The 26,604-nt window shown below is 41.3% G+C and overlaps 1 protein-coding gene across 4 annotated transcripts; it reads right to left on the bottom strand.

The window, feature by feature from the left end:
- On the bottom strand, positions 1–26,604 carry LOC148878464 (uncharacterized). 4 transcript variants are annotated; one of them, XM_088955048.1, is made up of 4 exons: positions 26,184–26,604; positions 23,217–25,762; positions 22,975–23,118; positions 1–294 (listed from the first exon to the last, which is right to left on the bottom strand). In XM_088955048.1, exon 2 carries the CDS (start codon positions 25,743–25,745, stop codon positions 23,424–23,426), a length of 2,322 nt encoding a protein of 773 aa, XP_088811174.1. In that variant the 5' UTR covers positions 25,746–25,762; positions 26,184–26,604; the 3' UTR covers positions 1–294; positions 22,975–23,118; positions 23,217–23,423. The 4 variants fall into 4 exon arrangements, with proteins under 4 accessions (XP_088811174.1, XP_088811182.1, XP_088811172.1 ...); XM_088955056.1 differs by having other exon boundaries at positions 22,975–23,057; positions 26,184–26,565; XM_088955046.1 differs by having other exon boundaries at positions 23,217–26,598.

Raw genomic sequence — 26,604 nt, 5'->3', positions numbered from 1 at the left:
TTAAAGTTGCAATCCCGAATTTAAAATCAAGAGATGAATCATGAAATATACAGATGGCGTCTGCATGATGTAAGTAAATTATTATTTGGATTAAAGGAAAATATGAACAATATTATCATTAATAGTGAAATGAATGAAAAAATGGTATAAGATGGATAACTTGTGCTTGTAGCTCCTGAGCAGCTAGCCATTTAATCCAATTCCGGGCATTGTATGAAAATCAATCCTTTAAAGTGGCCAAGAAGAATTTTAATCTCCTATAATGCAATGGATGTGTCAAAATCAAATCCAGTCCTGCAAGATAGGGTGTAATAAATGTCATTGTCATTCCATATTCATTGCTATGTATAAAAAGAAATTAAGTGCAGACTGTGCAGTTGCTAAAGCGATGGTGCACAAAATGATCAAAAAAGAAAAGTGAAGGTACACAAGCTATTATAGACAAAACTTGTCAAGTTGACATGCATAAAGAACATGGTTGACAAGACAAAAGAAAGTAAGCAGGATTCGTTGTTCAACTAGTGGTCATTTAAGAGATCCCTTTGTCTATGGACTATCTTTACAATCCATATATACCATAATTACACGCATACAAGGTGGGTATGCTTCACCAATCATGGTGTATGATCCCAGTGAATAACTGTTTCCTATGGAATGAATCATTTTGACCAAAAAAAAATGAATCATTTTGACCACAAGTTTTGGATATCCAACTAGTCAATATGATCTCATAGTAAGAGTCGAGCCTTTTCCTTTTATCCACCAGACAAATAAAATTTCTTGGATGGCTAGGTGCAGCAATTCCAAAACCAGTGGTAGTAATACAGAAAGAAAGAAAGATGAGAAGGGAAAAAAAAACAACATGATCTTTTGCATGGACCTTTGGTGGTGGGCTTGTCCTCTAGCAAGTGCAGTAATGCACCACACAAACATCCATAGTGTTAACATCCACCACAAGTAGAATAGAATTCACTTAAGATTGTCAACTGTTCAAGTGAGGAACACAGTTAAAACATAAGAAAGCCAGGATAACAGCTAATCAGATTGTTTATTTCATGAGTCATAAAAACATGAATTCAGGTGTCTTGTGGTACAAAAAGTTCTGGAGACACCATATTTGCATCAAACCACTGAATTTCAGCCATTCCCTATCAAAGAAAGTCTGCAAACAAGTGTCTAAGGTTTGAAAGTCAGCATCTTAACTAGAAGGTTCCATTTTATATCAGTCATGAATATATATATATATATATATATATATATATATATATATAACACTGAATGGAATGTGCCTAGTACCGCTAGAAATCAACCAAAACCCCCTTCCACCAGCCTTGATTGGAGAACCCAACCATCTTACTGACTAGTCAAAACTCCTCATTTTGGTGGTTCTGGGCCTTCTGGCCCTCACTCCTGATGTGGTTGGGCCATGGCTACTTAAACATGGTAGAAATAAACTCTCAACATTGTGCTATAGCATCAAGTGTGGATACGTTTTCAGTTTTTTTCTTTTTCTTTTCTTTTTTCCTCATCAACATCATCGAAGATATTTTATTAATATTTGACAAGAGAAGAGTGCTGCTCTGCATTCCGAACATTTTGAAAGGCTCGAATGAGGGGAAGTGGGAGTGGCAATGGGTGGCCTAGCAGGCCCTGCCCAGGTCCAGATATAGGCCTTGTCACATCCAGGCAAGACTTTTTTTTGGGAAGGTAAAGTAATTTTGTTGCAGAAAAGACACAACATACACCCGGAAGGGGAACACAGGACACCCCCGACTGGAAAAAATGAGTCGCATTTCCCACAGATTCAACGTGTTCAAAATCTGGAACATGTTCTGATTTCTGAACTCATTTACAACTGAAATCCGGAACCCCAATCTACCCACAGTGAGACTAATCAGCTCCTCAGGATTTCTACTTCTATTTCTTTTTATCAGAAACACAGAAATCTATATAAATATAAATATATTAAGCTGAAATGTGTACATAAGAAGGCCTGAGGATGAGGGAAATGGAATCTAACAGTATTTTTTGCCTTTTTTTCATAGAAATTACAAGAATGCCACTCTCTACCCACTCTCTCTCTCTGCTTTTTTTTCTTTCAAATTACAAGAATGCCACTCTCTCACACAAATTACAAGAATGCCACTCTCTCTCCAATTGAGGGAGACCTCAGCATAGCATCTCGGTTGCTAGGGGACCTGCAATCAAAGGTAATTGAGTTCGAGTTGAGTCGAGTCGAGCTCGAACTTCTGAGCTCAAGCTGAAGTCTATAATTCGAATCGGGCTCGAGCTAGACGAAACCTCAACCACTGAGGGAGAGCTCGGCTCGACACCTCAATCACTAAGGGAGATCTTGGCTCAGAACCTCGACAACTAAGGGAGACCTCAACTCGACACCTTGTCAACTAAGGGAGACCTTAGCTCGACACCTCGTCTGCTAGGGAAACCTCAACTCGACTCTTCAGTAGCTGAGGGAGACCTCGGTTTGGCACCTCAACAATTGAGGGAGACCTCGGCTCGACACCTCACCTGCTTGAGAGACTTGCAATCAAAGGTAACCAAGCTCGAACTTTTGACTCGAGCTAAGCTCGAGCTCGAGCTCAAGTCTCTAATTCGAATTAAGCTCGAGCTTGATATTTATGAGTGAGCCCCCACAACGCAGGGCCCCCTCTACTATATTAAGCTGAAATGTGTACGTAAGAAGGCCTAAGGATGAGGGAAATGAAATCTAACAGTATTTTTTGCCTTTTTTCATAGGTATTACAAGAATGCCACTCTCTACCAACTCTCTCTCTCTTTTCCTTTTTTTCTTTCAAATTACAAGAATGTCACTCTCTCCTACTAACTCTTTCTCTCTTGCTTTTTTTCTTTCAAATTACAAGAATGCCACTCTCTCTTTTTCTTACAAATTACAAGAATGCCATCTCTCTCCTTATAAACTACAAGAATGCCACTCTCTATCCAATTGAGGGAGACCTCAGCTTGGCATCTTGGCTACTAGGGAATCTACAGACAAAGGTAATTAAGTTCGAACCAAGCCGAGCTCAAACTTAAGAGCTCAAGCTCAAGTCTCTAATTTGAATCGAGCTCGAGCTGGATAACACCTCGACCACGGAGGGAGACCTCAGCTCAGCACATTGTCAACTATGGGAGACCTTAGCTTGACACCTCGCCTACTAGGGAAACTTCAGCTCAAAACTTCAACAACTGAGGGAGACCTCAATTTGGCACCTCGGTAATTGAGGGAGACCTAGGCTGCTTGAGAGACCTGCAATCAAAGGTAGCCGAGCTTGAACTTCCGAGCTTTTGACTTGAGCCGAGCTCGAGCTTGAGCTCAAGTCTCTAATTCGAATCAAGCTCGAGTCTGATAGTTTATGAGCGAACCCCTGCAACACAGCGCCCCCTCCGCTAGTGATTTCATTAATAAAAAATAGGCATGAATACAACAAGAGGTTGTGAAAAGAGAAGAAAAACACAGCTATAGAAAAGCTGACCCCACCTAGAAATTACAAGTGAGTCAAATACAATTGAGTTCCTTATACCCCTTGCTTAGCTAGACCATTTACCAAGCTGTTGGCAGTTCTTCTCACCCACTTAAGTCTGATAGTCATGTCCTTTGCTAACCATTTAAATCGCCTAAAGTCATTCCTCAGGTCCCATGTCACCCCCTCCCCTTTCTTCAGCCATTTGACAACAGTTCTCAAATCACCCTCAATGACTAGATTATCAATTCCCAACTCCTTTGCCCTCTTGACCCCGTATACTAAAGCTACAGTTCTAATCTTGTCACATCACCACTTAAGTTGCACATAACGCACCAGTTGGGGGACAAACACCAAGTTGGTCTTTTTCTTTGAAGCAAGTCACAGGTATTAATACAGCCATGAAACACTTCCTAACAGAAAGCACTGAGAAAGTCTGCGGCAGGGATTGATTTCCAAATGCATTTGCCTTTCTCAGGTCCTATTCGTTTGCTCTGAAGTCTGACATCTGAAAGTGCAATAATTACATTAAGAGGTATGTTGGTATTGGTGAACTTTTCTTTCCTCTGAACTCTAAATGCAGAGAATGTTGTTGTGAATTCTGAAAATGATCAAATATCCATTTTGACCCCATATATGAGAATTTTTGTTTGTCTTTTGGTAATATCATTGGAAAACAAAAAGTTGTATGATTGCACTTTAAGAGATAAGAGATAAGAGGAAACGAACAACAATTTTTCTCTTAAAGTTAAAAGATTCCTCTTAAGAGATAAGAATTAAGAGGAAATGAATAAGCCCTTAGAGAGATCCAGCAAGCATAAACTTCTTAACACATCCTTCACCAAGCCAGGCATCACCCAATTTACCCCAGCAGCTCTGATAAAGTGGAGCCAGATCACACAAGAGACCGGGCAATGAATGTGCAGATGGTCAACCGATTCATCTATCCAACCACATAAACCACACCTGAGATTTTAAAGGGAAATACCCCTCTGAACCAGGTTGCTTTTGGTAAGGCACTTGTCAAGAGCAATAGCCCACACTAAGAAGTTGATTTTTGAGGGAGGAATCTGTTATGGACGCCTTCCTCGGGAAGACGTACCACCGCCGCCGGCAACAACAGGCCCCGGGCCCACCGCCAGCAGCAGCAAGGATTCAGTGATGCTCATCCTACCCAGTTCGGCAACAGCAGCCTTATCTAGATTAGATTAGCTCATTTTGCTTGTTCTTATCTTATTGTTCTTATCTCTTATCTTGTTAATAGCTTATCAGATTAGGATTAGCTTAGCTTATCTTATCTTGTTAGTAGCTTATCAGATTAGGATTAGCTTATCTTATTCTTAGCAAGATAGAACTAGAAGTCTCCCTATTCAGCAAGGAGACTCCCCTTGATTAGACTCTTGTAATATCCTATTTAAGGAGACTCCATTGAATGAGATATCAAATTATTCAGTCAAGAGTGAGTTAGGAGAGTTGGTGATCTCTTGGACAAATCACCAAAGGCGCCAAGATAGGTTCATCACGAGCAGGAAGGAACAACGGAAAACAGGAGGTTTTCCCCGTGGACCGACCCGTGACGAGATCCTATTCCCGGGCCCTCAACAACTTGGTATCAGAGCAAGGCGTCATGGGAGATCTGGAGCAGCTACCTTCCAGGGTCCACGACCTCGAGCACCAACTCGTGGAGACCAACTCCGAAGTTCGTGAGATCAAAGGTGAAGTGTGAGAACTGCGGCGACTAATGAAGATGTTTCTTTCCAGTAGGGAAAGGAACTATGACGGAGGGACAGCAGCTAACGACCGCCAGCCAGATCTGCCGGAGTCTTCCAGCGAACAGTAGTCCGTCAGCCATGGAGCAGTCATCATCCCCAAGTACAACAGGCTGAAGTTCCCATCGTACAACGGCAACGGAGACCCCCTAGGCTGGCTGTATTGCTGCAAGCAGTTCTTCCGGAATCAACGGAGAAATGACCGGGACAAGGTAAGCCTAGCCGCCTTTCATTTAACAGAAGAAGCACAGCTTTGGTTTTATCGGTTAGAGCAAGAAGAACCCGAGCTCAGTTGGCCCCAGTTTAAATCCTATTGCCTTCTTCGGTTCGAACCCCCATTGACCAACAACCCACTGGACGAGCTAATTAACCTTAAACAGACCGAAACAGTTGCCGAATACCAGTGACAGTTCCAAACCCTCCTCGCGAGGGCATCCTCCGTAAGACTAGACCAGCAAGTAGATATGTCCACAGCAGGGTTAGCAGAACCCCTGCGAGTGGATGTCGAGATGCAGAATCCCCCAAATTTGGTCACAGCCATGAACTTAGCCCGCGCATTTGAGCGCAAGCTGCATCTCAGCCGCGGAATTTTTAATGTGGGTCGTCCACCGAACTCGTGGGTGCCCCCAAGACCAGTAGCAACGACCCCCTCTTCTGCTACCAGTCGGGAAATGAAGCCTCCCACGACCACCACCTCTAGAGCAGTGACAAGTACAGGCAGTAACATGGTCACTCCTCCCATCAAGCGCTTGACCAGGGCAGAAATGGCAAAGCGCCGAGCGAGAGGTCAATGTTTCAACTATGATGACCTCTACTCGGCAAGACATAGATGCAAGAGGCGTTTTTGCCTTCTCATAGATGAGCAAGAGGAGGAGGAAGGGGAACCGGTCACATTCGAACCAGATCTCTCTCTCCATGCGATCACCGGTATTAAAACCTCTCAGACCATGCAGTTACAGACACAGATCGCAGGTCAACCGGTGCGCATTCTCGTCGATTCAAAGAGCACACACAACTTCATAAGTGAACATGCAGCCCTGCACTTAAAACTACCAATGGAACTCTGGCCGTGACTACAGGTAGCCGTCGCAAATGGTGAAAAAGTTCACAGTCCAGGGATTTGTAAGGACGTCCCAGTACAGATCAATTCTGAACTAATTCTTGTTGATTTATTTGTACTCCCATTGGATGGGTTCGATATTGTTCTCGGGGTCAAATGGTTAATTACCCTAGGCCCGATTTTGTGGGACTTCAGCGCACTCACCATGACCTTCCACCTGAATGGCAAGCAAGTTTCATGGCACGGTTGCAGGGTTAAAGAAAAGACACCGCAGGTTCATGCACTCTAGACAGAACCGGCAGCCATGGAAAAACTTCTCGCCAAGTTTTCAGATCTGTTCCAGGAACCGAAGGGCCTTCCCCCTTCCCGAGCTTGCGACCATCGTATTCCTTTGGTGGCGGGTTCAGCACCAGCCATTGTTAGGCCTTATCGCTACCCTCACTTGCAGAAAGATGAGATAGAAAAACAATGTAAGCGATGCTGAACCAAGGGATCATACGCAAAAGTCACTCCCCCTTCTCTTCACCGGTTCTATTGGTGGCGAAGCGGGATGGAACATGGAGGTTCTGTGTTGACTATAGAGAACTCAATGACTGGACGATCAAAGATAAGTTCCCTATTCCCGTTGTGGACGGACTGCTGGACGAGTTGCATGGTGCCCAGTATTTCTCTAAGTTGGACCTCAGGTCCGGATATTTCCAAGTTCACATGGCTCGCGGTGACGTGAAGAAGACTGCTTTTCGCACCCACCATGGCCACTTTGAATTTTAGTCATGCTATTCGAACTCTCCAATGCACCATCTACATTTCAGGCACTAATGAACGAGGTATTCCAGCCCCATCTGCGCAAATTTGTTTTAGTTTTCTTTGATGATATCCTCGTTTACAGCAAATCATGGGTAGAGCATGTCCACCATTTGAGGACCGTTTTCGTACTCCTACGCCAACACAGCTTATTCCCGGTCCAAGTGCTCCGGGGAACGACAGGTTCTTTACCTCGGCCACATCATCCATGGGCAGGGTGTCACAGTTGATAGTTCCAAGATTCAGGCTATAACAGAATGGCCCAAACCTCAATCCGCCAAGGCCTTACGCGGGTTCCTCGGTTTAACGGGTTACTACCGCAAATTTGTACAGAACTATGGAGTGTTGGCAGCCCCGTTAACCAACCTGTTGAAGAGAAACTCCTTCTGGTGGGACGACGCAGCTGATGAAGCTTTTCTATCACTGCGAAATGCACTGTCTTCAACCCCTGTCCTGCAATTACCTAATTTCACCCTCGAATTTACAGTCAAGTGCGATGCTTCCGGAGTGGGTATCGGGGTCGTACTACAACAGCAAGGGCACCCGATCGCTTTCTTCAGTCGCAGATTGGCCGACTGGCATCTGAAGCTTCCAGCCTATGAGCACAAACTAATCTGCCTTGCTCGAGCCATCCAGCACTGGAGGCTGTATTTGTGGGGATGGTCGTTCATCGTCAAAACTGATCATTACAGCCTCTATTAGAGCAGCGTCTCACCACTTCCCCTCAACAGCATTGGGTTAGCAAACTGCTCGGGTTTGACTTCCGGGTGGAATATAAGGCGAGATCCTCTAATCGCGTAGCTGATGCCTTGTCTAGGCGAGAAGAATACGCGATGGTTCTATGTAGCATTTCCCAACCTCGGATCTCTCTGCTTGACGACATTAAGAAGGTAGCACTACAGTCCCCGGAATGGTCGCTCTTACTGTAGAAGATCCAGACCGGCACGGCCGACCCCGATTGGTCACTTCACGACGGGTTGGTACTGTATAAGGGACGAGTCCATCTTCCAGCAGACTGCCCGTTGATTCCCACCATCATCACCAGCATCCATAACTCCACCCATGAGGGCATTCAAAAAACACTACACCGCGTCCAAACTGATTTCCATTGGCGAGGTATGAAGACTTCTATTCGAGATTTTGTCCAGAATTGCTCCACATGCCAACAGCACAAATGAGAAAACCTACACCCGACAGGCCTCCTTCAGCCCCTTTCCATCCCATCGCAGATCTGGGCCGACATCTCCATGGACTTCATTGAGGGACTTCCCAAGGTAGGGGGCAAATCAGTTCTCTTTGTGGTAGTCAACCGCTTCTCTATCACACCCGTACAGTGCCACTTCGGTTGCCCTCGCCTTCTTTACACATCTTTCGCTTACATGGGTTGTCGGAGTCCATCGTCAGCAATAGAGACCCGGCCTTCACTAGTGCCTTTTGGAAAGAGTTACTTCAACTACACGACACCACCCTGGCCTACTCATCAGCTTACCGGCCACAAACCGACGGTCAGATGGAAGTGGTTAACTGCACTATCGAGATGTATCTCCGCTGTTTCGTAGGCAATCAACCTTGACGGTGGTTCGAATGGCTTCCTTGGGCCGAGTACTGCTACAACACAGCCTACCATTCCTCCCTCGGCATGACTCCCTTTCGTGTCGTTTACGGCAGGGATCCTCCCCGCTTGATGTCCTACGAGCCCGGATCTACTCGCTTGGACACAGTCGATCACTCCTTATAGGACCGCGACGCCCTCCTCACCGATGTCCACATTCGCTTACAGCAGGCCCAGCTCCGCATGAAGCTCCACTATGATAAGCACCACCGGGAACTGTCATTCGATCCAGGACAATTTGTTTGGTTGAAGCTCCAGCTCTACCGGCAGCGCTCCTTGTGCCACAAGGCTGCCCCGAAGCTGGCCCCTAAGTTCTATGGGCCCTACCAGGTTCTGCGACAGATTGGTAGTGTGGCCTACCAGCTGGAATTGCCAAAGACTAGCCGAATTCATGATGTCTTCCACATCTCCTTGCTGAAACCATTTACGAGTGTTTCCCCAGACCAAGTTCCCTCCCTGCCACCCTTGAAAGATGGCAAACTGGTCCCCCCGCCTAAAACTGTCACCCGCTCTCGTTTTAATCGTGGAATCCTTGAAGTCTTGGTGGAATGGTGTGATCTACCACCAACAAAAGCCACATGGATCCCATTGGCAGAGTTCCAAACCACATATCCATCTTTTGAGCTTGAGGACAAGCTCGTAGTCCAGGAGGGGAGTAATGTTATGGACGCCTTCCTTGGGAAGACGTAACATCGTCGCCGGCAGCAACAGGCCCTGGGCCCACCGCCAGCAGTAGCAGGGATTCAGTGATGCTCAACCTACCCAGTTCGGCAACAGTAGCCTTATCTAGATTAGATTAGCTGATTTTGCTTGTTCATATCTCTTATCTTATCTTGTTAATAGCTTATCAGATTAGGATTAGCTTAGCTTATCTTATCTTGTTAGTAGCTTATCAGATTAGGATTAGCTTATCTTATCCTTAGCAAGATAGAACTGGAAGTCTCCTTATTCAGCAAGGAGACTCCCCTTGATTAGGACTCTTGTAATCTCCTATTTAAGGAGACCCCATTATTGAATGAAATATCAAATTATTCAATCAAGAGTGAGTTAGGAGAGTTGGTGATCTCTTGGACAAATCACCAAAGGCACCAAGATAGGTTCATCATGAGCAGGAAGGAACAAGGGAAAACAAGAAGTTTTCCCCGTGGACTGACCCGTGACGAGATCCTATTCCTGGGCCCTCAACAGAATCAAAGTTTAAAATGTCGGTGTAGGTGGAAACGTGGATCATCCAGATACAAGAAACATGTCGGAATGATCATATGGAAATATTGTAAAAATTATAGACATAGTGGAAACATTGTAAATATGCAAAATATAGAATGGTATTTTATGAAATGAAAAAAAGAAGCATAGGCACACCTTTTTAAATTATTATCTTGTTCCAAACCACTAAACAAAGCTAACTAAGGTTATAGACAAAACAATATGTTCAGGAGTTGCCCTGTAAACCTTAAGATTCAAAGCTTCATGATAGAATGAGTTAAACCAAGCTTTAACTAACAGAAAATGTAGATGGTTGTAATAGATCAACTAAATAATCTATTTTTTTATGAATATCAACTAAATAATCTATTACATGAAGAAAAACTAATATTTAACTTCATACTTGAAATCAGTGTTTTAAAAGGTAGTGGGAGGCATATGCCTGGAGGCGCGCCTCCAATCAAGGTGCCCCCAAAATGCCCTAATGTGTATGCTAGAGGCGCTGACACCTCTGAGGCGTATACCTTAGGTGTAAGAGGTGTACACCTCATACGCTTTTTTCATGAGGTGTACGCCTCATGCACACCTCATGTAAAATGACAAAAAAAAGAAAAAGAAAAAAAAACAGGAAAGGAGGGGAAAGGAAAAGAAAGGGAAGGGGAAGAAACAGAAAGAAAGAGAAGAAGAAAAAAAGAGAAAAAGAAAGATAAGAAAAGGAAAGGGAAGGGAAGGGAAGATAAGGGGAAAGAAAGACCCCCCCCCTTCAACTAGTGCTATGCATCTTCATTTTTCTTAACATGTGACTTTTGTTAAAAATAAAGAAAAATGAGATTTTTCTTTCTCTTCTTCCTCCTCATGCCCCCTCCTCTTAAGGAGGCTTATACCTCTTTGTACTCGGAAGGCTTATGCCTCTTACGTTCTGAACTACACCTCATGCCTCTAGGTAGTGGAAAGCCTCACGTCACACCTCAGTGTTTTAAAGCATTGCTTGAAATGAATATTTAGTTAGCTCAAAGTGGTAATCATGTAAGTCAGGCAGGCAATAACATTGTTACTCCTCATATCTACAATATTATCACCAACTTATAATACTATCTCTTGTACTCCATATAGTGCTGGTAGTTTTCACTGGGGAATATGCATGTCATGGAAACTATCTCTTATACTCCACATAGTGCTGGTAGTGTTAACTGGGGAATATGCCGATTCCAGTCAAATTTCATGTCGCTACCCATGGAAATGGAAATATGTCATGGAAATATTAGGGAAATTAGGGACATTTTAAACCGAGGAATAGGGCACTAGATTCCCTTCACTGGACAACCAGACACCCTTGAGCCACTTAGACCACAGGCAAAGGATTTAACTGAGAAGAGGCCATCCCCACTCGATTAGCATACTCTTGTCCTCCCACCAGCACAGCAGCACTTCGCTTGCAGGATATGCCTGCCAACCTTAACTTCATGCCCAATGTCTGCCTAGTCCCCTGGTTGGTCTAGACCAAGAAGAAGAAGTGGGAGGTCTTACCCTGCAAATCTGTCCTGCTATCTAACGACTAACGTATTTTGATTTTGCTCCTCAGATGGACTAACCTCATAGTTAATAGTCCATTTAAACAGGTCTAGCAAATGCTTAGAGAAGTAATTCTATGAAATTGAAACTTCCAAGAGAAAAAGAAGATTGATAATCAGATATTAGCAGCACCAAATCAGCTAAACAACATTACAGCAGATTGGTTAGATAGGGATCTCGAAGTTGGAGAGGTAAAGGAGGATCTGAAAAAAAAATAAATGGTGACAAAGCACCAGGGCCTGATGGTTTCAACTTTAATTTCATCAAAAGTTGCTGGTACTTTTTGCAAGAGCACTTCATGCAGATGTACAAGGAGTTTTGGAAATCCAAAACTCTTGACAGGAGGGCAAATGCTACATTCATCTCATTGTTACAGAAAAAAAGTGGGGCTGTGAACATAAAAGACTTGCAGACCGATTAGTTTGATAAGCAGCTCCAATAAATTATTGGCAAAAGTGCTGGCAGGAAGGCTGAGAAAAGTAATTCAGGTGACAGGGGAAACTCAGATGGCTTTTGCAGAGGGGATGCAAATTTTGGATGGAGTGCCGGTGGCCAGTGAATGTATAGACTCAAGATTAAGAAGTGGAAGGCCAGGTTTAGTGTGCAAGCTAGACATTAAAAAGGCTTGCAATCATGTTCAATGGGGATTCTTGGAGGAAATGCAAAGGTTGATGGGATTCAGAGAGATGTGGAGAGGGTGGATATATGGGTAAATATCATCAGCCTCTTTCTCACTGTTAATCAATGGGGTGTCATCAGAATTTTTCCAAGCCTCTAGAGGGCTGAGGCAAGGGGACACACTTTCTCCTCTGATGTTTGTAATGGTCATGGAAGCCCTAAATCTGTTCATGAAGAGAGGAGCACAGAGAGGATGGTTAGAAAGCTTTAAAGTTGGAAATGAAAGCCCAAGTATCTCTCACCTACAATACGCTGATGATACATTAATATTCTTAGACACCTCAGCAAATCAAGTGCTGAATCTTAGGGCTATTTTAGCCAACTTTGAGATGTTGATGGGTCTGAAGGTGAATCTGGAAAAAAGTCTACTGATAGGAGTGGGGAACCTAAGTGTGGAGAAAGTGAGGCAATATGCAGAGGTGCTGGAATGTAAAGTAGGGGAGCTACCTTTCACTTATCTTGGACTGCCAGTGGGAGCAAAAACAACAGCAAGCAGTATCTGGAGACCTTTAATAGAAAGGGCGGAGAAGAGGCTAGATAGTTGGAAAGCCAAGAAATTATCTTTGAGTGGGAGAATCACACTCATAAAGAGTGCTCTGTCTAGCAATACCAACATATTATCTTTCTCTATTAAAAGTTCCCAATGAAGTGGCAAGGAAAATTGAGAAAAGGAGGGAGGAGGTTTAGGGTTGAGAAGGGTGAAATTAATTAACAAAGCACTCTTAGGGAAATGGTTGTGGAGGTTTGGGCAAGATGGTGAGAGGGAAGCTTTGTGGAGAAGAGTGGTGGTAGGAAAATGTGGAGTGGTGAGGTTTGGGTGGGAATCTAGGGAGGTAAGAAGTTCCTATGGGGTAAGTGTGTGGAAAGGAATAATGAGTTTCAATCAAGAGTTCAGAGGCTTAGTGAAGTTCAAAGTGGGGGAAGGCCTTAGGGTAAGGTTTTGGGAAGATGAGTGGCTTGGGGTGGGAAAGTTGTGTGTGGTGTGTCCTAGACTTTACAAGCTGACAGATCATCAAGTTTCCATTGAGCAGTACTACGAGTGGAGAGGGGATAAAGTGATTTGGAACCCAAAGTTCAGAAGACCTTTGTTGGACCAAGAAGTGGAAGAATGCATTATGTTATTGGAGAAGTTAGAAGTTGGAAGATATAAATATCACTATAGGTGCAGCAGATGGCTTATGGTGGAAAGAGTGCAGAGAAGGAAGATTCTCAGTAAAATCCTTCTATAAGATTTTACTGAGAGACGGCAGGAATTCAGATCAGGTAGAAGGACTGTGGGGCAACCCAATACCCCCAAGGATGGAATCTTTTGCTTGGCTGGTGGCACATGACAGTATTTTAACCTATGATCACTTGAAACCCAGAGGCTTGCAGCTAGCAATTTGCTGTTTTATGTATAATCAGGAGGAAAAACAGTCATCCATTTATTCTTCTCGTGCAGTGTGGCAAACTTCATGCGAAAGTTTTTCTCCTTTCTGTTTGGATAGAATGTCTTTCATCCTATGGTTCCAGCTGAGTTATTTTCTAAATGGCCGAAAATCAGAGGAAGCAAGAAAGACAAAATTTTGTGGAGCTGTATTCCTTTTGCTGTATGTTGGTTCATCTAGAAAGAGTGAAACAGAAGGATCTTTGAGGACAAGGCAAGGAATGTCAAAAACTTGTTAGCTGGGGTGAGCAATTCGATTGCAGCCTGGGTTCTCAGTCTTCCAGAATTAAACCAAGTGAACAAGTCAGATCTGATAGAGAATTTCTGGAGTACTCTAGAGTTGAACCCTGTAATTTTGAGTCATTTACAGTGTAATTTGTTATATAGTTGGTTTGTCATCTAAACAACCATTTTTCTGAGATGTACTGCTTTCTTTCTCAGTTTTAATAAAATTTCCTTTTTATCCTTCAAAAAAAAAATGGAAATAAGACATGGATCTAGAACTCCACCTTAAATGTTTGGCAATAGCTATTTGAACAAAAGAATTTTAGCTACTTCCACCATGAGGCAATCCAAGAAATTTTTTTTAACCCACATGAATTTCCAACTCTAGAATCAGTAAAGAAATTTCATAAGTATGCATACCATCCCCAGGACACTGATTACGCTTTTTTTTCCTTGAGGCAAAAGCTGAATATCTCCTTACCCTGAAAAGAATATTGAGATGCTTTGGAACTGTCACTGGGCTGAAAACAAATCTGGAGAAAAGTAGCATCATTGGAATTAACACTGCTCACCAACTCCTGAATAACCTAAAATATATATTTGGATGCAACATTGAACAGTGGCCTATCAAATATCTGGAGATGCCCTTGTGAGGAAATCCAAAGAACACTAGCTTCTAGGACCTTGTAATTGAAAAGCGTGAAAGGAAAAGAGGTTGTACACTAGGAAGAAAAACTATATTTCAAAAGAGGGTAGACTCACTTTGATGAAAGCAAGGCTCTTCACTCTTCCCATTTATTTCCTATCGATGTTTAAAGTGTCAACTAAGGTGAGAAACTACCTGGAGAAGCTTCAATGGAGCTTCTTGTGGGATAGGAGTGAAGGAAAGAAAAAGGAATACCTAGTCAACTGGGAGATAGAGCCAAAGAAAGGTGGTTTGGGATTGGGCCACATTGAGAAAAAGAATATTGTCTTGCTTGGTAAGTGACATTGGAGAATGATGAAGGGCTCAAATTCTCTTTGGGCCTTTATAATCAGCAGCAAATATAGTGAGTGTACTATTAGCAAGGGTGGCTCCTAAATCCTAATCTCTCCATCACTTGAGTTTCTTACTTTCTTAGCCATCCACCCTTGCGAAGGTATTGCCTGAACCCTGCATTTGTTCTTAAATTGCATTAGTTCAGCATAGGGGATGGCAAGATCATCAGGTTTTAAGCTGATATTTGGTGAGGCCACCATATGCTTTGTGAGGCCTATCCCAGCCTTTCCAGACTTCCATTGTAAGACTCAGACCAGATTCAGCACCTAGGGCATATTATATGAGGGGGGTAAAGTGCAAAAACAGACCTTGAGAAGGTAGCTGGCATAACCAGTTAGGCCCGGCCCACTTCTCAGAAAGCCTTGCGAGGTTTTCTTGGTTTAATTGGGTATTGCCGCCAGTTTATCAAGGGGTATGGAGTACAGACTACACCCTTGACACAATTTCTTATTATCTCTTTTGAATGGGGAGAACAAGCTGAACAAGCCTTCTAGGTAAGGGTGGATTCATAGCCACAAGCCATTCAAGCTTGGCTCGTGAAAAACTCAATTGGTGCAATCCAATATATATATTAGTTTTAAATGTTAAATAAGCAAATTGTTCTTAATTTGATGAGAGCAATCAATTTTAATGTGCCTTTGTGGTTTTAAGTATTGAGTTCAAGCTCAAGTAGGCTTGGCTCACTATCGAGCTCGAGCTCGAACATATGAGCTTTTGAGTTGAGCTGAATTTCAAACTAGTATTTCTAGCTCAAATCAAGCTCAAGCTTGAACTCAAGCCTTATGCTTTTCTACTAAGTCGAGCCCAAATAGTCTAATATTTCGCTCAGCTCAGCTCAACTCATATCCACCCCTACTTCTAGGCCCACATGCATGCAATGTCCTCCCCGCCTAGAGGTGTAAATCGGGTTGTGCCGCCCATGGCCCAGCACAAGGGTCGTCCCAAGTCCGGCACGATGGTCCAGGCCGTGTTGGGCCTGGGGTTCCAAGTCCACAGGCTGGCATGGCACAACAAGACTGTGCATGTCGTGTTGCTCGCGGCCCATGTGGTGGCACGGCACGCGGGCATGGCCCGTCACGGACCGGCATAGTGCAACTTACGGGCCCGTAGTGAGCCACGCTCAGCCCACCCGATTCAGTTTTCTAGGGTTTTTTTACAGAAATACCCCCCTAACAGCTATAAACAGCTATATAAGGGGGTATTTATTGTTTTGGTTTTGGGGGGGAGAAAGAATGACACAAATGCCCCCGACAACTATATAATAGCCAGTTTGGGGGGCATTTTGGGTAAAGTGATAAATAACTTTAAAATGACCAAAATACCCCTCCCAACAACTAAAAAATTGCTAGTTTTTAGGGTATTTTGGGCAATTGAATTATTTTCAATTCCTATAAATAGTCCTATCCTCCACCATTCTCATCACACCAACTTTATTGAAGTTTCAATAAGAAGATTTGCTCAACAGCTCAAATATCTCAAGTTAGCAATTTGAGAAGCTTGGACTCTTGGAGTTGAAAAGCTTCAACCATTGAAATCAAGTTGGGATTCCAAATCGACAATCCGAGTAAGTGCAATTAAATTAATTTTTAATTTTTTAGAATTAAAAAAAAAAATGGACGGCTCCTCCCAAAACCAATTCCCCAACATGTTCAATGTCGATGATATTCAGTCGCAGCATGGTAGTGTTAGCATCGATATGGATGCTATTGATATTGATGGAACTTCCACCCCTAATACTGATACTAGGGGAAAGAAAAAGGTCACTAAGTTGAATAGCCCGGTTTGGAAAATATTTAAAGTAGAGGAAGTTCAAGAGAAGGGAAAAAGAGTTGTTTGCCAAAAATGTAGGAAAGACTTTAGCTATTGTAGCAAGAGTAGTATTGGACATTTGGGCAGACATTTGCTCACCCATGAGAAAGAAGAAGAATGGAGAGAAACACAAACACAAATAAGGCGGGGGTTTTAGTACTTTTAAATATTCTCAAGAAAAAATGAGGCAATAATTAGCAAAATACATTGTACATGCTGAACAACCATTTTTGTTAGCTAAAGATACTAAACTTGAAAAATGGTTATGTAATTTTGTAAATCCACAATTTGAAAAAGTTTCTAGGAACACTATTAGATCATATGCTTCAAAATTTTTTTATTCATATAAACAAAATTTAATTTATATGTTATCAGATCTTAATTCTAAAGTTGCAATCAAGGTTCTAAGTATCGATATAAGGTCATACGCCAGTAGGGCGTATCGGGTTGTATCGATACTCCTTATTTTTATTTATTTTTTATTTTTTTTAATATGGTTCAGAGGGGCCGGTTTAAGGCCGGTCTACCCCCTGAACCACTTGCCAACCCATTGCCAACCCAAAACACCCCTTGTAGGGGCGTATTGGGAAGGCTCTGATACGATACATATCGGTCGATACAAGCCGATACGTATCAATACTTTGAACCTTGGTTATAATTACTTCTAATATTTGGACTCCTAAATTTAACATAAGTTATATTTGTGTTACCGGTCATTTTATTGATGAAAATTGGCTTTTAAATAAAAGAATTTCAAGTTTTACTAGGGTTGAATGGCCACATTCTAGCCCAGCTATTGCTGCAAGTATTTTAAATACTTTACATGCTTATGGAATTAACAATAAATTATTTTTTATTAGTTTTGATAATGCTAGTAATAATGATTTAGCAATAAATATTTTAAAATCTCAAGTAAAACCATGTTTAAATGGTAAATTATTTCATGTCATATGTGCATGTCACATCTTAAATTTATGTATTCAGGATGCTTGAAATATTATTTCTACTCATATTTCTAAAATTAAAAATTGTATTATATATATTAAAAGTTCTGGTGCAAGAAAACAAGACTTTAAATATTTATGTCAAAATTATGGTTTAAAATATAAACATTTTACATTAGATGTTAAACATAGATGGAATTCTACCTATGCTATGTTAAAAAGTTGTATTTCTCACAAACAAATTCTTAGTGATTTTTATAATGCAAAAGTGCCTACAAATATTATATTTGAAGAAGATTGGGAAATGGCAATTCGTATAAGAGATTTTTTAAAACATTTTTATGATGCAACTAATGAATTATCAGGTAATTATCATCCAACTAGTTGTAATTTAGCTTATCGATTAATGATGATTGGTGATTGTTTTGCAAAATATAGAAAGAATCCACAATTTAAAAGTATTATTGATATAATGGAAAATAAATTTAAAAAATATTGGAAAAACATTTCAACTCGTTATTGCTTAGTTACAATATTAGATCCCAGGATTATGAAAGATGGTTTAGATATTTTACTTGAAACATATTGTGAAAATATGAATATTGAAATTGGAAATAAAAAAAAAAGAAATTAATAGTTTATTATTTGAAATGTATAGTTTATATGAATTTGAAGTAACAGAGAATAAAAAAAAATTCTATAACTTGTATATCTACATCTTCTACTTCTGAACTTGAGTCCATTAGTGGAAGAGAAAAACTTTTTTATTTAATAAGTAAGAGGTAGAAATCCACTGCCATGCCAACAAGTTCATTTACTAAACTTAATTTTTATTTACAAGCAATTTTTTCTGCTTTAGGTGATTCTTCGTTCACTTTGGAGGTAACAAATAATCTTGATATTTTGGCCTGGAGTGAACATGCAAAAAATTATCCAGTTCTCGCCACCATAGCATGCAACAAGTTCATTTACTGAACTTAATTTTTATTTACAAGCAATTTTTTTTTTACTTTAGGTGATTCTTTGTTCACTTTGGAGGGAACAAATAATCTTGATATTTTGGCCTGGAGTGAACATGCAAAAAATTATCCAGTTCTCGCCACCATAGCATGTGATCTACTAACCCCTCCAGTGTCTACAGTTCCATCGGAGTCTTGTTTTAGTATAGGTACTAGGGTATCGGACGACAAGAAAAGTTGTATGAATGATGAAAGTCTAGAGATGTGCATCTGTTTTAAAGATTGATTGGATGTTGAAGATGGATTACAAGACAAAAGAGGGCATGACACTACACCTGATGTTTCACCTAAAGCAAATGATCAAAGTCAAGAGCAAATAGAAGAAAATGATAAAGTCAATATTTTTTGTATACTCAATAGTTGTATAGCATTTTTTCAAATTATTGTAAACTTTATTTTAATTTTATTTAATTTATTTGATATTTTTTTAATAACGTAATTTTTTATTTTCAATTTGTAACTATATTGTATCTTTTATATTTTATTAATTTATTTCATTCATCCAACCATTGTATGCTTTGTATCATTCAAATTTAAATGAAATAAATTCCTATTTTTCTTCCAATTTGTTATTCACTTTGAGTCTTTGTCTCTTTGACTTCTTATTTGGTTAAGTATTTTTTTCATTTCTTTGTTAGATTTCTTATTTTTTCAAATAGTTCCCAAAGGAAAGTTAAATATTTTAGTTCTACTTAACAAAGAAATAAAAATAAAAAATGTCAAAAACAAAAAAAGAACAATCTAGCTCGGAACAGGATCTGCTCCTCACACTTGGGCGCCTCACATGCACATCCACTGTGCATTGGGAACATCTCCCGTGAATAATAATTTATAAGTGTGGGAGATGTTCCCAATGCATGGTAAGATGTGCATGTGAGGCCCGTGTGAGGCGCCCTATGTGAGGAGCAGATCCGGTCTCGTCTGGCCAGGTCTAGGCCCACGATACGGCCTATGGCCCAGGCCCACGATACGGCCTATGGCCCAGGCCCACGGTACGGCCTAGGCCAGCACATACTTGGGTCGTGGGCCGTGCCGGGCTGACCCCCCAAATTATCACTAGGGAGGGCGGCACGGCCCGCGGGCCAGCACAACACAACCCGCACTTTGCGTGGGCAGCAGGAAGGGTTTGTTTTACACCTCTATCCCTGCTCACTCTAGCATTACCAACATTTTCCAAGGAGTTCATAGTGGAAACTAATGCATACGGGAAAAGGATTGAGGTAGTCCTGATGCAACAATGATCACCATTGGCCTATTTCAGCAAAGCATTGACACAACAACTCAATTAAAGTCGACCTATGAAAAGGGATCAATGGCCATCGTGCTTGCCATCCAAAAGTGGTGGGCCTATCTTTCGGGTAACACATTCATAGTATTTAGGGATCATTGGAGCATTAAACATTTATTGGAGCAAAGAATCTCGAGCCCGAAGCAACAAAGGTGAGCCTCCAAATTACTTGGTTATGGCTTTAAAATAGAATACAAGCACGGGCCCTCTAATGTTGTAGCAGGTGCCCTTTCACAGGATGAGTTCTATATGATGGGTGTGTCTTGGCTTCAATACCCTTTGCTAGATAAGCTGAAGCTTGAAGCCCAACAAGATCTTGGTTTGGCCCATATTCAAGCACAATGCACCAAAGACCCTACAACAAACCCAGGATATGTTGTAGTTGACTCCACCTTATCCCAAAAGGGTTGTTTGGTAGTAGCCAGCAAATCTGATTACCATAAGGAGTTATTGAAGCTCTTCCATGGTATTCCAGTGTTCTCACCTATAGACAGCAAGCCCAAAACTACTATTGGAAAGGGATGGAGAAGATAGTTTGGGACTATGTGGCTCAATGTCATGTTTGCCAACAATACAAGTATAATACTCGGTGTTCCAGCTGGATTGTTGCAACCCTTGCCAATTCCTAAAAAGGTGCGGGATAACATCACCATGAACTTTATTTATCACCAGGCTGCCCAAATCGGCTGGTAATCCCATAGTGTTGGTGGTGGTGGATTGGTTGAGCAAGTATGCTTATTTTATTGCTCTTCTCCATCCCCCTTTACAGCTCTGTTGGTGGCATGTGCTTACATTCAAGAGATAGCCAAGCTTCATGGCACACCCAACACTATTTTGACTAACAGGGATCTTTTCGTGAGTCATTTTTGGGAAGCCTACTTTAAAGCACAAGCAGTGGATCTATTGCACACTACTAGTTACCAACCACAGATGGATGGACAATCAGAAGTAGTGAACTGACTAGAAGCATATTTGAGATGTTTGATTAGAGAAAAGCCCAAGTAGTGAGCCTAGTGGCTATCGTGGGCCGAATATGGTACAACACCTCCTTTCAGGTGTCAACCGGCACAACACCGTTTACTGTCTTATATGGGATGGAACTGCCAGGAATCCTACCTTGTGAAAAAGGATTGTCAGCAGAGGCAGAAGTGGGCACCCAATTGTCTACAAGAGATACCGTATTGAAATTGTTGACAGCTTATGTTTTGTTATGTTTCTTCTTATTATTATCTATTGTTGGGACAACACCTTTTTTCATCTTATTTTTAGTGGTTCTACTTACAGCTGCCTTAGTGGGGGCATTATTGCCATTGTACACATCTTTAGCTTTTAATGTAAATATTAATGTGTGGGGTGGTCAGAACACTTTTTGTCACCCCTTTCTTCTCCCAACTTCTTTCTTCTTCCTCTTCTTCTCCAAGAACTTTCTACTATCTTTTTATTCTTACTTCTCTTATTTTTCTTTATTTATGCTTTCTACTGAAATCTCTCAAGATGCATTTACATAGGGCCCAACAAAGAATGAAGGCAATATATGAGACCAAAAATGCAGACATTTAATGTCGAAGATCTGGTATATCTCAAGTTGCAACCATATCAGCAGTCATCACTACCTCAATGAGCTTGGCAGAAGCCAGCCCAGTCCATTTCGTGTGGTGAAACAAGTTGGACAGGTGGCTTATTGTCTAGACCTTCCTCCTTCAAAATTGCACCTAATGTTCCATGTCTCTCTTCTAAAGCTTTGTGTGGGCCCTCCTCTAGTAGCCTACCCGACACTACCTAGAAAATTTTTAGATGATGAAGAACTTCTTGTAGAGACATAGCAGATAGGCATTCGCTAGATCAAGGTGGGATAAAAGACTATCAAGCATGCTCTAGTTGCTTGGAGTAGCCTTCCACCTGTTGATTCCACCTGCGAGGATTATTCGAAGCTTTAAAGCCAATTTCCCAATGCGAACCTTGAAGACAAGTTCTTAAGGAGGGTGAAACAATATAAGGACCAAGGTCTAAAAGGAGAAGCAGCCCAAGAGAAGATGGCCCAAGCCCATTCCAAGCAGTTCGAGCAAGTTGGGATGAGAGCCCAAGAGCAGCCAATCTCTTCAAGCCTCTTATTAAATAAGTCTACATAAGGAAGCCACGCTACCCAACCAATTGTTAGTTATTGACTGTGCATGCATTTGGTGTGAATGAGTCCTGATGCAAGAAAGCTATAAATAAGCTCAAATGAGAACAGATCAGGGAGTTGAGATCCCCCTCCTTCTCTTTAACATCTTTATAATTGTTCTTCAAATAATTAAGAGAACGGAAGGAGTTCCGTCCAGGAGCTTATCAATGTGGTTTTTATTTATGTCAAGGATATGGTGGGACAATAATTTCAACAATAGAGCCAATAACCAAGTCGATGCCAAAAAAGTAAGAGATAAATAGAAGTAGCTACACTTTAATGGTGATTACAAAATAAATGGTGGATCAATCATATGGATGAGCTCTATGGAAAGGAGTAGAAAATTCTATCCCTCCATCAGTGGAATAAAATGCAAATTGGACGGTGGCATACAGATGCAATTCTTGTATAATCCTTGCTGCAACAAGAGACTTGTAATAGAGCTGTTCCTCATCAAGAATTGCAATGAAGAAAGTCTCCAAGCAGTTGTTTAAAGCCTAGAGTTCAGGTTCTACTTAATGATTGATAGATGATTCTCTAGTTCCTTGTTTTTGAGGCTGCTGCTTTCTAATCTTCCTAAGCCTAATGAAATTTTGATAGGACTTGGACATCGGATCCAGAAGTATTTTTATGGTTTCATCATTTTATATGAAGCTATAGGCTTCAGTGAAAGAAGACTGTTCTGACTCGAAGAGGAGAGCACCAACTAACATATGAATAGTGGTTTAGAAGAACCTTCTTTGCCATAGAGTCAGGTTTCATTAACTCTAACAATTACACATACATCTCTGTTTATGTAAATTTTAGAAGCAAATTACAAGTAATAAACTAACAATCTTCTTTGTTTAGCAGTACATAACTCATGTTTAGATGGTACCTCAACAAGTTGTCATGCCAATATGCCAAAACTTTGCCCTCTTTTCCATAGTTAAGAAATTTCAGTACTGTTCCCTTCATGCACTGAAGCAATGGCACAAAACAAAAGCAATAAAAAAACTTCAATTACCTTAAGCATTTTCACCTGGAGCAAAAGTAAACAAGTCCAAACCTTATTAGGACATGAGAGCTAAAACTTAAAAAGATAGACACTTAGTAAAAAGGAAAAATGATTCTGCTTACCATTTATTAGATGGCGGAGCCGCATACAATGTTCAAAATTAAATTTACATCTTGTGGATAGAAAGGAACAAACCCATTATCATTAAATTTTTTGTGGTCTTGACAGGTTTCATCTGTCTCTGTAGGAGATATGTGATTTTTTAACCCATTAACATGTACAGAACCTTAATGGATGAATACCCTTCTCAAACTCAACTTGTCAGATATTCAATCTTTTTCAATAGAGCTGTCTTGATTTGACATTTCCCTAGCCAAGATTACATAAGTCTGAAAATTGAGGGCATAGTTCTTAGATTCCATAATATGGAGAAACTTCATGCACACCTCTGACTCCCCTTCCTTCAGTAACCCATCAATCAAGACCGTCCAAACAATCTCATCAGGATTCCATTGTCCCTCAAGCATGCCTTCGAACAAAAATTGAGCTTCATTTGTTCTGCTCACTTTGCATAAAGCACAGATCAATGCTCTATAAATAAATAAATGAGGCTCAAAACCTCTAACTACCATTGTGTTTAATATGCCTAAAGCAGCATCCACTTTCAAATTCTTACAGTAAGCAACTAATAGAGAATTACATATTTCTGCATTAGGGTGTAAACCCTTCTCTGTCATGTTTCTAACCAACTCATCTGCCCCAAAGGGTCTCCCTTCTCTGCATAAACCAACCACTAGAGTACTGTAGGTATCAATTGTAGGCTCACAATCATATTCTGACAATCTTACTAAGAGGCAACATAATATTTCAGTATTAACATCCTTATCATTTAAGTGGCAGCTATTCATTGCTTTGCGTATGTCCACACCCTCCCCTGCAAGAAACTGATGCTCTTTTTGCAAACCTTTCATCAACACACCAAAAGTCCGATAGTTAGGTCTGCAACCAACATTAATCATCTTCCTCAGAAGCAAGAATGCATGATCTAGCCTACCCAACATAACAAAACCATCAATTATTGAGGTATATGTAACCTCATCAGGAACCAGTCCTTTTCCTTCCATTTCTGTAATTAACATCTCTGCTTCTTCTGCCTTGCCTTCTTGACATAACCCATATATAAGACAACTGTAGGTATGAAGATTTGGTTGGCAATTCCTCCTTTTCATTTCATCAACAACCTTAAATGCAAGGCTTGTCCCACCATTCTTGCATAGCCCATCAATCAAAGTCGTGTATGTAATGACATTTGGTGACAATCCTTGCTCTACCATCTTATTACAGAGTTTCTCTGCTATGGATAACTTGTTTGCTTTGCACAAACCATTGATGAGAGCATTGTAGGTTTCCAGATTTAGGAAGCAACCATTTTGCTCCATCTTCTCCATCAAATCCAAGGCAATATCTACCTTCCCCTCTTTACAGTGGCAATCTATTAAAGCACTATAACTGACCAAGTTTGGACTTAATCCCTGTTCAACCATTTTGTTGAAAAACTTAGAAGCTGAATCCAACCTGCCTACCTTGCAGAAGCCCGAGACAAGTTCAGTATAAGTCCATTCATCTGGTTCCAATCCATTCTCTTTTATCAAATCCAATAGCCTCACTGCATTGTTCATGTTGCCTTTTTTGCAGTATCCATTAACAAGGATGTTATATGTTATCACTGTTGGAGAGGGACCCACCTTTAGCATTTTACTAAGTAGTACCATTGCCTTCTCAATCTTCCCCAGTAAGCAAAACCCCTTGATAATCTCATTGTATGTTTGGGTATTTGGCAAGCCACGCCTCTCCATCCAATCAAAAATCTTGAGAGCAAATTCAAATCTTCCTCTCATACACAACTCATTTATCAAGGCATTATATGTAACCGTATTTGGAGTCAATCCATCCATCAACATCTTGTGGAACAATCCAATTGCCACCTCAATTGCACCTAATCGAGACAATCCACTGATTAGAGAGGTATAAGTATGTACATTTGGACGACAACCCCTCCTCCTCATATCAGCCACCAGGTTACATGCCTCCTTGACACGACCAACATTGCACAGTGAAGCAAGGGGGACCGTATATGTATGGTCTGTAGGTTCAATGCCTCTCTCAACCATTTCTTCGAGCAGGTCTAGTGCCTCATCTAACCTACCTTCATTGCAGAGTGCATTGATCAAAGTAGAATATGTCACAGAGTTTGGATCACAACCTTCTTTAATCATACGATCAAAAACCCCAAAAGCAGAATCTATATCACGGTTTCTGCAATGCCCAAGCATCAAAGACGTGTACGTGAAAACATCTGGGGACAAATCGCACTGAAAAATCCGACTCAGAATCAACTCGGCTTCTTGGACCTTCCCCTTCTTGCACAGTATATTGATCATTGTATTGAGCGTTAAAAGACTAGGTTCTATCCCACTGCTCAGCATCTGTTTATACACATTTTGGGCAGCTCCAACCATGTCAAGCTTACCCAACTGAATCAGTAGAGTATTATAGGTATATAGTGTAAACCTAAATCCCTTGACACAGATCTCATCAAGAAAATTAATCACCCTAGCCATCTCTTCCTCATTTCTACAGGTCTTGATCATCAGTATCCTTACATGATCTGCAGGAGCAAAGAGCCTATCACGAACAAGACGATTTAGCAGGATAACAAAACAATCCAAACTATGTTTGTAAGAAGGTCTCTTAGAAAGCCAGTAAAAAAACTGAAGCGCCGATTGCGAGTCCTTGTGGATTTCCAGAATCCTGGCCACGTGACGGGGCGTCAGTTTGGAACTTAAACGGTTAATTTCAGGGCTGCGTTGCCACTGAAGCTGGTGTAAGATGTCACAGACCTTAGAAACTAAGTTGGAGAAATCCTGCCGAGGGGGAGACGAAAAATGGAATTCGGGAGAAACGTCTGGTTCTGATGAAAACCTGATATAATGGTGAGAACCCAATGCAGAACAGTGCTTGTGGAGATGAATAAGATATTGGGTTTTGAGGGGCTTTACCATTTCCGGCGATATGGATTCATGAGTTACCTGTAGCGGTATCATATAACGAAAGAGGTTTTGATGCCCCTGTTGTCGTTGTTGCTCTGCAGATCCGGCGATGGTGAAACCACGATTGGTGGGCTAGAGCCTTTAGGTTTTGGCGGCCCAACAAACGTGGACATTGAGGGGCCACGCTTATCGGCTTATGTTTGTTGAGAGTGAGAGAAGAGAAAAGATAAGTACCCAAAAATAGGTCTCTTACAGCAATCAATCGTCGCTGTGGTCATTGGAATCCATGGCGATCTGGTCGGTGGTGTCTTCTCACCGGCCATTAATGGAGTTCAGAGAAAAGAAAAACATGAAAATTTCGTTTCTCACCGGGGTCGCATGGTTTTGGTGAGACCCTGCATTCCTGGTTTTGAGCAACCGCATCCTTAGGTTTTTCGTCCCATGACTTAAAAGTCAAAAC

Source organism: Nelumbo lutea, chromosome 1, assembly GCF_056320005.1.
Source record: "Nelumbo lutea isolate HS-2025 chromosome 1, American lotus-T2T, whole genome shotgun sequence".
NCBI lineage: Eukaryota > Viridiplantae > Streptophyta > Magnoliopsida > Proteales > Nelumbonaceae > Nelumbo > Nelumbo lutea.
Note: the sequence above shows the minus strand (reverse complement) of the source record. Positions and strands in the feature narration are given on the sequence as shown.

Bases quoted from the DNA above. Each gene is read 5' to 3' on its own strand.
- LOC148878464 (XM_088955046.1), bottom strand. From the start codon at position 26,198: ATGATACCGCTACAGGTAACTCATGAATCCATATCGCCGGAAATGGTA.